This window comes from Epinephelus fuscoguttatus, linkage group LG22 (assembly GCF_011397635.1).
Source record: "Epinephelus fuscoguttatus linkage group LG22, E.fuscoguttatus.final_Chr_v1".
NCBI classification, from domain to species: Eukaryota; Metazoa; Chordata; class Actinopteri; order Perciformes; family Serranidae; genus Epinephelus; species Epinephelus fuscoguttatus.
In genome coordinates, this window is record NC_064773.1 from 3124133 (window position 1) to 3137225 (window position 13093).

General features: G+C 38.3%; 1 protein-coding gene across 1 annotated transcript in view; it reads right to left on the reverse strand.

Annotated features, from left to right (window-relative positions):
- LOC125882595 (calcium-activated potassium channel subunit beta-4-like) overlaps positions 1-12707 on the reverse strand; it is a 31334-nt gene extending 18627 nt beyond the window's left edge. Inside the window, exons 1-2 of the mRNA XM_049566384.1 lie at positions 12475-12707; positions 7487-7657 (exon numbers count right to left, since the gene is read on the reverse strand). Coding sequence (XP_049422341.1) covers positions 7487-7657; positions 12475-12639 — 336 coding nt within the window. The 5' untranslated portion in view covers positions 12640-12707. The remainder of the gene's footprint in view (positions 1-7486; positions 7658-12474) is intronic.
- Between the last annotated feature and the right edge of the window lie 386 nt (positions 12708-13093).

Below are 13093 nucleotides of genomic sequence, written 5' to 3' on the forward strand. Positions count from 1 at the left end.
ACCGCAGGAATTGCTGCAAAAAACAACCTGCACAGTTTGTATCTGAGCTCGCCCCGAGAGTTTCTGCGCAAGACCCGTTAAAAGTCAGCATTTCCTCTTTGAATTTTACTTTTAGACATTGAAACATTGATTACAAGCTAAAGCCAATTTAAGTCTTTTCAATGCAGTAATAGACATTTGAGGCGACAGGGCGGGGCAGTGGTCAGCACGGTGTAGAAAGCTCTAACACCAGGATATTTGCGAGAACCTGGCCCCATTCAAGCCTCGGGGAATGTTATGAAGTTACGGCCGGCCTGAGCCTAGTGGGTCAGATCGGGCCCAGTCGGGTTTGGGCAGAAAATCAAAGCTGTAGGCACAATCGTCACTGGAAATGCAGCGATGTCTCACTAATAAACCACCAGTGCTTTTGTTTCCTGGTCTTGAACTGTGGTCTGAAGCTTGACACCACCCACTGGTTTGTGGACTCCTGTTTTGCAGCCTTAAAGGATAACTTTGGTATTTTTCAACCTGTTATCCTTTAAGTCTGGCATTTCGGCCTTCGCCATATTGGAATTTTGATCATATTGGACGGGAGGGTTGAGCTGCGAAGAAGCGAGGGGCGGATCTGACCCATAGACTGGACTCGCTCTTGTAGCCAGCCTCAGGTGGCCATTAGAGGAACTGCAGTTTTTGGCACTTGAGGTCACCGCTTGTATGATACTGTGAAATGTACAAATTAAATGTACCCGGGGTTTTTGCAACATAAATTGCGAACATTTTCCTCTGGTGACTGGGCTGAATATAGTATTGTTATTCAGAGACAGAGCAACTTGCTAAAACAGAGGACAGCATCTTAATAATCCTCTTTTCATTATCACATTTAAAATAAAAATGTCTTAATTAGTTGTATTGTTTTTTACTTTTACTTATTTTTCTTAAATCAATTTTATTTTACTGTTTTTTTCTTTTCTTCTGTTTTTCCTATTTTTTTTAAATTTATTTTTAAAATTATTTTATTTTATAGGTTTATTTTAGTTTTCTCATTATTTTATTTTCTTCAGTTTATTATTATTAATTTAATAATAGAAAAAATGAAAATAAAAATCCTCTTTTTATTGTTTTCTCTTCTAAGTTAAATATCACACCTGTTGCAGACCTCAGGTTTTACAGTTAAAAAAAAAAAAAAATAGTGACAGAAATGATGGACAACTCCACTAAATCAAGACACAAGCTGTAAAAGCCGCACTGACATCAGAACATGGAGTACAAACACATAGAGACAGTTAGTGTGTGTGAAAGCCGAGCTGCTGTTGATCTGAATGTCATGTCAGTCATCTGGTCCACAGGCGGCTCCATTAACTAATCGCCCCCTATAGACACAACACCAATTAACTCCAGGTCTGTATTTCTCTCCATCCATCAGCTGTTGTACAGACACAACGTCCTGCAATTAACTCTCCCCGTCTGTCTGTCTGTCTGTCTGTTTGTTGCTCTTATGAGTCGAAGGAAAAAGGTTGCAGAGCTCATGAAGAAGAAGGAAAATTACGTTTCCATTTCCTGAGTCTTTCATGGTGGTTAGTATTTCTGACAACTATCATGACCTTACGTTCATAATGGATTCAACGATGGTGACAGAAGTACGCAGATCTTTTACTTAAAGTTCAGTGGAATATAGAGGGATATATTGGCAGAGATGAAAATAATATATGTTTTCTTTAGCGTATAATCACTTGAAAATAAGAAAAGGTAGTACTTTCACTTATTTATTTCACATCACATGTCTGACGTGAACCAGTTTTAATCAGCTGGTGTGTTTGTTTTAGAGAGACAGAGACCTCTGTGGATAATTCAGCTCCTGGTTTAAACCTCCTGAATGATGAACACTGAAGGAATTGTAACCAGGAGAAGTTTCAGCTGGTTGTGATCTGCAATCCTCACCACTAGATGCCACTAAAACCTCCTAAATCTGAGACACTGGACCTTTAAGAAAGACACCTGGCAAAGAGAACAGCATGAATATATTATCACAGAGAAAAGAGTCGCAGGTTATTATAGTTTTTTCCATTAGTGAATGAATTCTAACTGGGAGAAGTTTCAGCTGGTTGCATTTTGTAGTCATCACCGCAAGATGCCATTAAATCTCCCTAAATCCTGCACACTGTTCCTTTGAGTACAGTATAAGTGGATTTATATCAGAGTTTTGAGACAAATATAAGATTGTAATAACTGTATTTACAGCTTGTTTGCAGACATACACATTTCAGTAATGACCTCAATATAAACAATATATCCACATCTTTATCCTCTTTGCTTTGTCCTTTTGCCAACACGTTATTGCTGTTTTCATTCTTAAAAAAAGAGGCGGAGCTTTAAAGGTCATTAGTTTTAGATGAAAGATGACAGAGTCAGACCTCCATCCTGATATCCAACCTCTCTATCAGACATTGAGGGATTTCTGAATGAAGCGTGACTTCTCTCTCTCTCTCTCTCTCTTTCTCTCTCCGCCTCTCTACACATCATCTCTGTTGCGGTTGCCGTGGCGACTGAGCGGCATCGATGACGCGCCGTCTCTCCCCTCTATATTTACTCTGTTGCTGTAGCGACGACCCAGACGTGCACTGAAGAAGAGGAAGATTAGAGGAGGGAGACGTCCTGTGGACCAACAAGACGGACGGACGGACGGACACTGTGGTTGTTTGTCCTGGTGTTATTGTTTTGTTTTTCAGCTCAGGAAACACCCATCTCCTCTGCTTTGCCTACGCTACATGGCCAAAAGTATGTGGACGCCTGAGTATTACACCCTCATGTGACAGTCGAACATGTGATTCTGAGATTATTTACATTAACATGCAGCTCTAACAGCCTCCAGTCCTCTGGCTTCAAACCTTCCACCAGATTTTGCAACCTGGCTGCAGAGATTCACTCCCACTGAGACACAAGAGTGTTTGTGAGCATTCAGAGACGATGAAATAAAATCTGTAAAGTCATGTTTGAGTGCTTATCAGATGCTTCAACGCTGCACAACAGTTTGTAATACTCTGAGACAGGATTAACAACTCTGGAAGTTGCAATTATTTGATTTTCTGTTGCAATGATTGTGAGATAAAAAGTAGAAACGCAGCATTAAAGATATAATCTACCAAGAATGTGTGCCTTCACATATTTAGTCAATGCAGCTCCTTAAAGGATGATGTTGCATTGAGGCAAAAGTTGAGTCAGGTTCAATCTATTTTGCTGTACAGTCAATTTGCTAATGACGGCCTGAACAAGATCCCTGTATATATTCTGGGATTTGTCATTAAAATCTGGGCCCATTTGCCAGGAAATATTTTATGGTCTTTCCTATTACTGTTAACTTGTGGCTTATGTTTTTATTGTTTTATGCTTGGTTGTTTGATTGCCTTTGTTTTTATTGATTGCATGTTTTTATGGCCTCCTTTGTGACTCTTATTTTTGTGACCAAACAAATTTATTATCTTTATTATTTACTGTCGTAAATGTACTACCATCTTAAACTGCTGTTACTACAGAAATATAACCAGATAAAATTCACCTGTGGGCGTTACTTTTGATGCTAAAATGGCAGTTTACAGTTCAGGAGTGTGTCAAATCATTTTCTAGATGGACTGGGGGAAAAAAAGTGCAGAATCTGTGAACAATGCAGACAAGAAGCTTAAATAAATGCCACTAAATGTCTACATACGATGCTCCCAATCCTCAAAACACTGAAATAACACAACAAAATGACTGCATGAAGGTCGATATTCTTCCCCGTCCTTCACACACTGTATAAAAAGACACCATACACTTCCATTACACAACTAGAATAAGAGGATATCCTGGAAAACAGAGGATCAAGTGATTCTAACAGGCTGGTGTGTTTATTTCCCTACTTAAAATATTGTACGACTTTTATTGTTGTTCAGCCACTAAATTTCATTGTTCAAACTAATCAATATGATGGATTAACATTTACAAACAAACAAGCAAATTACATATGTTCACTTTAATCCATTAATGCATTGTTCACTTTTTTATCCACTGCTCATTATTAATATTATTATTGTTAGTATTTATTGCTGTTTCTTGTATCTTTTGTACTTTTTTTCTGCATGCCTAGTTTTTTAAGTTTTTAAATAATGAAATCTTTAATTTGACTCTTCCCCCTTGACTGCTGTAACACTGGAATTTCTCAATTGTGGGATTAATAAAGGTGTATCTTATCTTATCTTATCTTATCTTATCTTATCTTATCTTATCTTATCTTACATGTACACAATTCCAGGAAATAAGAGAAGTACTGCACATGTTTTAATACAAGCTGTCCTCAGATACCAAGATCTGCACTAAGATCTGGAACGAACACTGCTTTCGAACCTCAACTATGTAGACGTACCTGCAACCACTGATTTCAATTTTAATTACTCACTCCACTACAGTCCGCTGCTCTGCATTGTCTCTGCAGCTGCCTATTTTTTGTTGTTTTGCCTCTCCTGATTGTTTCTGTCTTTATTCTGTATTGTAATGTGTTTTTGTTGCAGAACAGGAACCTGCTGAAAACCAGTTTTTAACTGAGTCAGGCCAGTTTTAACTGTAACACGCAATGTTACCTTTAATTCCTTTCCTGCATAAATAAAATGAAATGAAATGAAGATGAGTACGATTATTACTTTGACAGTTTTACCTTACTTTTTACACTGATAGGAGTTTGTAAAGAATGATGCAGTTCTCATCTGCTCCAACAGTTGTGGCACACTTAAACTTTGATGGTGAAACAAGTAACGTTAGCAAAAAATTAACACTGCTTCGCTAACGTAGCTAACATTAGAGGGCTACAGGGCTGCACTGGTCCTACAGATTCACTCAATCAATGTTAGCGTGAAATATAATGGTAATCATTCGGTTGGCATCACAAACGAAACACGTCCAAGTTGTCGATGTTTTGGTTTAATGAGTGACTGTATTAACTGGTGACTCAGCCGAATGGATCGTGTTGCTTGTAGTGACGGCAGCTGTTGAAAAAGGCGCCACCGCTAGATGGCAGAAAACACAAAGCAGTTGCCAGATTTATCGATGTGTTTCTGGCAAGTAATTAGGGATGTCCCACAATGATCACGTTATTTGCACAAAATTGGAATCGGTAATAAAAGATCGGAGGAATCAAAACAACAAAAATGGCCAGGTTTTTCATCTATGTTGTTCACTGTTGACTCTGCTCTCCAATGTATTGTAACCAAGCGTCCTGGGTTCGCCTAACTGAGTGCAGCTAATTAGCAATAAATGGACAGGAGTCGAGACAACAGGTTCAGCGGCCACCGCTTCTCTCTTTATTCCGAGCAACACAGCCACACCTAACGGCGGAACCTCGCCTACCACAGCCCTACGGCACCTCTGGAGGGACAATTTGTTTACAATTCAGAATGTGTTTACATTTTGTGCTGCTGAGCCACCGATAAGCTTTTTGGATACTATTTAAATAAAAAACAAACCTTATGGGACAGCTTTGAAGCATTCTTCTTTTTTTCTTTCTTAATGCTTTGCAAAGTATCGGATCGGACTCAGTTTCAAAATGAAGGACTCGGTATCGGATCGGATGCAAAAAAAAATGTGATCGGGACATCCCTACAAGTAATAATTATAAAATTAGGGCCTTCAGCCCTCATGAGGTCAGACCCTGATGGTGGTGTTCTCATTTCTAAAACCATGCATAGGAGCCATACTAAATAAGTACATATAGTCAAAAGCCAAAAATGGCATGCACCAAAATAGCATTAGACAATTTCTACAACCAGGCTTTCCCCTCACCATCTGCGTCGCCAATTTCCTGTCTCCATAATGCTTGAAAGCATGGGTCAAAGTTTCTCCCATCAAGTCTGCTTTTATAGATCACAATTTTTCTGTGGGAAGTGGCGTATGTCTCCTCCATCCTGAAGGTGTTGGATGGATTTGAGGTCAAGTTCTTCTCGAAAAAACTGGGATAAGCCTTTCTTTATGGAGCTGCTTTGTGTCTGGTTGAAACAGGAAGTCGACAAACACAAAGTATTCATTGGAGCCAAAACCAAACCGACCAAAAATATGACGGTGTTCATATACTTTTGGCCACGGTAGAGGATTTGCAGGAGCTTAAACTGACACTACACACACACACACACACACATACACACATGATATCCCGCAGGATGTCAGCTGTGATGTGTTTACTGTCAGCTGTTTGTTAATGGTGCTTTAAGTCCTTCATTCACACACTGAGTGTCTTAATGGCGTGTTTGTGTCTCACTGAATCTATTTCTGTTCAGCTCACGACTTCATGCAGCTGCGAAACAAAAACCAGTCGGACTGAAACTCTTCTGACGCTCATACGGACAAAAATACAACAACATGTAATTCAGCAGTTCACTGCTGCACTGCCGTTTTTATCTGTGCATGTTTCAGCATTCAGATATTTAACTCCTGATTCGACCTGATCTGATGCATCAAATTAAACCTCATCCACAGGAAATACAACGATTTAACCAGTTCAGCACCATGTCTGTATGAATTAATGTGTCCAAGTTCAACTGCTGGATATTGAAAATGTATAATTCATAAATCAATTTTTATATTTAAAGAAATCCATTAAAGCTACACTGATAAGCTTCTGTCAGATATCTATTATCTTAATGTGTGTTCTAACTAATTTAATTAGCTCACATTAATTTTGTTCTCTGTTTTCAACAAAGCCATTAATACTTGTTTGACTACTGTCCTACATAAAAATTCTTTAGTGATCAGCATATAAATTAAACGTGTGATCAATAGCATTTTAACATCACTGAAACAGCAAAGGAAATGCAAATGAATGCACCGTTGTGGAGATAAACAGTTGATGGATCGAATGTGTAACTCTCTGCTGTTCTAAATATCCGATGAAGACAAAAATGGCGAAATATAATATACAGTGCAACTAATAACAACCACATCAAGGTGACAAAACCTTTGTCATATATTACAAGAAAAAGTCACATATTCCAAAATGTTACTTACAAATTTCCACATCAAAATATACTTCGAGTACCAGACGTAAAACTATTTATTTTGCAGACTGGCCCATTTTAGAAAAACATAAATTATATTATTGGATTATAATAACTGATAACGTGTTCTTCACTTAAATGTTGCAGCTGGTAAAAGTTAACTAGTCAACTAAATAAATAGTTTATTATGTTTTGTATACTTGCAAAGTAGCTTAAGTTATTCAATGACAATATTTCCCTCTGAGTTGAAGTGGAGTCTAAGTATAAGCAAAAACGTACAAGTACCCCACATAAAAACTTCATAATTTACGAGGTAAGTATTTAATGACATATATTTTATGTTGTAGAACAATACGTGAAAGTCTCTTACTCTTTGTAAACTACCGAACTTCTTTCAGGCATTTAATCAAAAACCCATAGACGTCAAGACAAACGTGACGTGAACTCTAAGTGTTAAATTTCCTGCATCACTCTGTGGTGTAAGAAACAGTTACCTTTGGGTTGAGGACCAGCTGTTGCTCATCAAAGTGCAGCAGAGCCACCGAGTTCGACTCTGAGTTGTTGACGAAGATCTGCAGGCAGGGATAAAGAGACGTCCCCTTACAGTCCGCACCGCACGTAAACACACACTCGAACATCTCCTCCGGACGCAACACCGACACCACCTGGACCAAGAGAGATTGACATTTTTAACTAACTTATTCTTGGAAAACTTAAAACCAGTTTCGCACATTTATTATTATTTTATTGGGAATTGATTGACTGCTAAACCTTTGTCAAACACCAACATAAAGCGGCGATATTTGGCGAGTTGGAATGAGAATGCGATGGTTTATCTGCTTGAATACAAGCTGCTAATGTTAGCAAGTCTGGCTAACTAGCTTACTACCTCTTGTAGTACCCAAATATATCAATTAGTCCTCTTAGTACTTTGACATACATTTAAAACTAAAAACATACTGTTTGAAAATACAAAGTGTGTAAACCAAGCTAAGCTAAGCTAAGCTAAGCAGCCAAACAGGGTTATATTAAAACAACATAACAATCCTATGTCATAGTTGTTCTTATGATATAATACTAACTCTACACTGGTACATAAATATGCTCTGAATTCATGTCTCCTAGCCTACATGGATCAGTTTACCTTGGATCATTAGCTTTAGCCTCTGTCTTTTTTTAGCACAACATAATGTATGCAATTATGAAGTGTAGATCATGTGCATATTAAATTCTTTTTATAGTGGCCTACTTTCAAAACAGATAAGCAGAAAACATATGTTGGCAGCAGATAACTTTTTCAACTGATCCATTAAGATATCGTTAGCCTAATTAGCTAGCTATCTAGTTAAGACAGGTGTCATTTTAGCAAAAATGACAGAAATGAGAGCTACTTTTGTCTGAAATCAAGGACCCGTTGTTTTATAAACTACTTTAAAATTTCATCGTAAATCTGCTATGTTGTTACAAAGTAGTGCAGGCATGAGTCCAAAACCCCCAAAATAAGTTAGCATTTTAGCATTCACAGTTCCCTCGTCTCAAAGTCAGTGGGTTTCTTGTTAGATGTCTGAAATTGGGTCAGTGGTTCACACAAACTTGTGAGATTTTCATGTTTTGTTCTATGGCATAAAAAAGTAAGTAAATGTTACTCGAATTTTGAAAGTAAGTAAGGTGGTTGTGAACAAGCGACTAAATGAGACCACAAAATGTCATCATGTCAAACGGGAACTGCCCATTGGTTTGACATCCCATTGTTCCGACCATATTAAACTCATTGTTCCGAAGTCCGTTCCAAAATCATCATGATGCCCTGTGGTTAAGGTCTGGTTAGGTTTAGGCACAAAAACCACTTGGTTAGGGTCAGGAAAAGATCATGGTGTGGGTTAAAATGAAAAAGAAAGTGACAAACACATAAGTCGTGAGCCTGCTCCGCCTCAAGCCGGTTGCGGCGCACCATACGCCCGCCGCGAGCCGTTCAGCACCGCGGACAGTCGGACTAATGGGATGTCGAACCAATGGGCTGTCGAACCAATGACACAGACCCATGTCAAACATGGCTTTACAGCCTCATTGTGGTGACAACGTTAAGTCATGCAACTGTGGTTTTGTGCATTTATAGCCTACAATTGGCTGTTTACGTCTGCCGATTGCATTTACACTTCAAAAATCATAAAAGTTGTGTTCATTTGTGAAGATGATCTTGATGAAAAACAAAACCACAAGTTTATTTTCGGCAAAAATCCAAAGTGTAACGGAGAAGTCAAACTAGCTTTTTGTCGAGGGAACCACCTCAACGCTGAATTTTGGATCAGCCAAGAAAAAAACGTCATCACTGCAGCTCTCTAGGGAGTTCTAGTTTAAAATAAGTGTTTAAGACATTAGCTGGTCAGAGATAGCATTTTCAACCAACTCATGGAGCTATCGTTAGCCTAATTAGCTAGCTGGCTAATTAAAACAGACATTTCAATAGTAGTATAGTTGGCTAAAAATGAGAAGCTATTTTTACTTGTCTCTGAAATTAAGGAGCCACTGTTTTAAATATTTGCCTACTATGAATTTTGATGGTAAATCTGCCATGTTATTGTTGTAAACTAAGCTTAGTGAACAGTCAATGTACTGGAAGAGTTTGTTTGTACATGTAACTGTTGTTAAGATGTGAGTCCAGACACCGATCTCGGATATTAAACTCGAATATGTGAGTGATTTAGATTAAAATAGAGTGATGGCTGTATTTCTTCTTCCTGCTCATTAAAGCACTGAAACAACAGCTGCAGGCAGGAAAATAAATATCGATACATGGTAAAGAGACAATCAATCAATGCAGATTTGATAAAAGTCAGACCTCTCTTCATCACTCAGGGAAATGCAATAAAGTCCAAGTATTGTGATTTATGTTATATTAAGCTGTGGATTAGTGGATGACAGAGTGGACTCTCTCTGCCTCATCATGGCTTTGTGATTTAGAGACAAAAAAACAAAAGGTTTCCACTCTCTGTAATGCACGAACATTATTTCAGGACGATGCAATAAGCTAACAGCCAAATAAATCAAGCTGGCATGAATTCATCATCCACAGTAAAAAGCCAGGACTGCCGGCCCCAGCTGTAATTTATGTCATGAAAACTCCCAACAGTTCTGAAACGCTGTGCAAACAGTTTCAATAATCCACAGTGGAAAGTGACGCAGCGTAAAGAACCAAATGACCCGAAGGAGAAAAAACCCACTTTGTATCGACAATAAAAAAGATTCAAATAAAAAAAGGCCCGAGGATTTAACTTTTTAGGAAAACTCTTCTGCTATTCTGCTACAAAAGGAAATAGATGATTTTTACAACCCAACAGGACAGAATATTTAAATTCAAAATACAACAATATATTTTAATCTATCACACAGATTTACAGCATTTCTTGAGTCGTGACTCTGTTTTATACCAAAGTTAACTTAAGGAACTTAAAACAACTAATTTGACATGTTTCTGCTGCTGTTATCCTTTGTTTTACCTTTTTGAATTGCTTTAAAAAACAAAAATGTTGGCAACACTTCAGAGACTCTTAGAAACCTTCAGTGAGCTCATCTGCAAATAAAGAAACCCCAGGTGGGATTCTCAGATTTAATGACCTCCCAAAATAGAACCAAGCCTGAGAGGTGAGGCTGCACTTTTACACTAATCAGATGTAAATACAACTTTGTAGTAATGTTCTGAAAAAAGAAGATGGTCAGCATGTTTTGGGCTGATGAATGAGAAACAGAATACATCACTAGATGAGTGAAAACTTTAATGTGCAGGTGGCGCTAGATGAAAAATCAGGGTCGTCACATAACCTCGAAGGTTCCTGAGAAAAGCTCAGTTAACCAGATGTAAATTTGCCGAACCAACAAGTTCGTCTTCATCCTCAAAGTCACTAACATTAAAGATCATATCATCATAATGTGACATAGACGACTTCTTCAAGTGTTGTTTTGTTCGACCAACAGTCAATAAAGTTGATAAATCAACAAAACTGTGATTATCTGTTGATTAACTCATTGTTTTAGCATTAATTACTACTTCTAGCACTGCTATTGATACTACACTGATACTATTAACTAACAGAAAACCCATCCGCAGGAAGTATTAGTACCTCTTTACGGCAATCTGACCAACACTACTATATTTAAAAGTTAGATACTGGGTTTAACATCAATACCAACAAAAATACTTTTAAATGGGCAATTCAAAAATGACAATACTTCAACTTCTACTACTACTTAATACTAAGACTAATAATAAATACTTTTATCAATACCACAAGAACACATACACCACTGTAAGAAGTTACACAATGATTAGTGGCACTACTAATTTGGACACCTGTTGATATAATGAATACATATACTGCTACTACTGCTCTTCTATTAATACCACAATCCATAGTAATTTTGACAATACTGATAGTAATAGTGATAAAAAATACACCATTGTAAGAAGTTACATTAGAACTATTAATGGTAATGACACTGCTAAAAATAACAATAAACACGCACTGAGCTCCTTTTCAAACTAGGACTTCCCCTCAGAAGTTTGTTACTAGTCTTATACGAAAATACTTAGATGTAATATTGCTGCGACACCATAGCCAACTAAATATAGCTCAATAAATGACAACAGTACCATCAATATCAAAACACACAACGATTAGTAGCACCACTAATTTGGACACCTGTTAACAATGACTACATTACTAATACAAATACTACTACTGCTACTCTGAATGACAACAATACTGACAATAATAGTAAGAAAAATACTTCTATGAGTACTACAGCACTGTAAAAAGTGGTGTAGTACTCTAAACCTAATATTAATTGCAAAAACACTGCTAAAAATAAAAGTCACATTATGACAATATTAATTAAAGCACTTCTACAAATACCACAAACAAAAATACACCACTGTAAGAAGCTACTCTGAATATGACACGATACCAATAAAAGTCAAGTTTTAACTAATACTGCCTCCACCAACTCCCCAACTACTACACCACTACTCCTTAAAACTTTGATACTAGTATGCATATTAAATTTAATCTTAATATGATACAAAAATAGGTGTAATATTCAATACTGCTGCAACAATCAGTACAACTAATAAAAGCTTAATACTGATAATGACCTCCACAGACTAGTACTATCACCATTACTAATACTAGTACATTACACTGTTGTGGTTATAAAAACCACAGTAATTTTGACCATACTAATAAAAATACTTCTGTTAGTACCACGGGAGCAAATACACCACTGTAAGAAGTTACTATGAAAATGACACTGAACAGAATAACAGTAAAAGTAGAGTACTGAGCTCCTGTTTTAACTCACACTGCCTCCACTACTCCTCAAACTACTACAACTACTAAGCTTTTACTTCTCCACCGGAGGAGCACAGATCTGAGGCTCCGGAGGCAGCGGATCAGCGGCTGCTCGGAGCTCGTGTATCCGGGCTCACCGTGCAGTTGGCCGGCTTGCTCTGCAGGCTCTGCAGGGTCGGGCTGAGCCAGCAGAAGCCCAGGATGAAGAGGCTGAGGATCCCGCAGGCGATCAGGAACAAGCCCAGCCTGATGCTCTTGTCCTCGGCCTCGGAGTACTCGTACGACACCCGGATCTTCGCCATGGCAGCCCCGCGGAGACCTCCGCCGGCATGGAGAGGAGGACCGGTGGAGGAGGCGGAGAGAAAGAGGAGGATGGATGGATGATGACTGAGGAGGAGGAGGAGGAGGAGGAGGAGGAGGATGAAGAGGAGGAGGAGGCGACTCTGTTCGCCTGCTGCTGAGAAACTGTTGAGTTTGAACACCGGCTGCTTTTCACCTCCCTCCGGCTGCATGGATCCTCCTCCCTCCTTCTTTCCCCTACAGCTCCCTCCTTCAGCTCCTCACTCTGTTTTATTCTCTACTGTCTCTGTTCACCCCCTACAGCTCCCTCCTCCTCAGCTCGTGCCGTTCATCTCCCACTCTGTTTTAGTAATCTATTACCACTGCTGAAAGAAGTACTCTAAAAATACTTCTGAAAAAGCAGCAACACTGTAAAAATATTCTGTTAAGAAATATTTAAGATCTCATTTAAGTAAA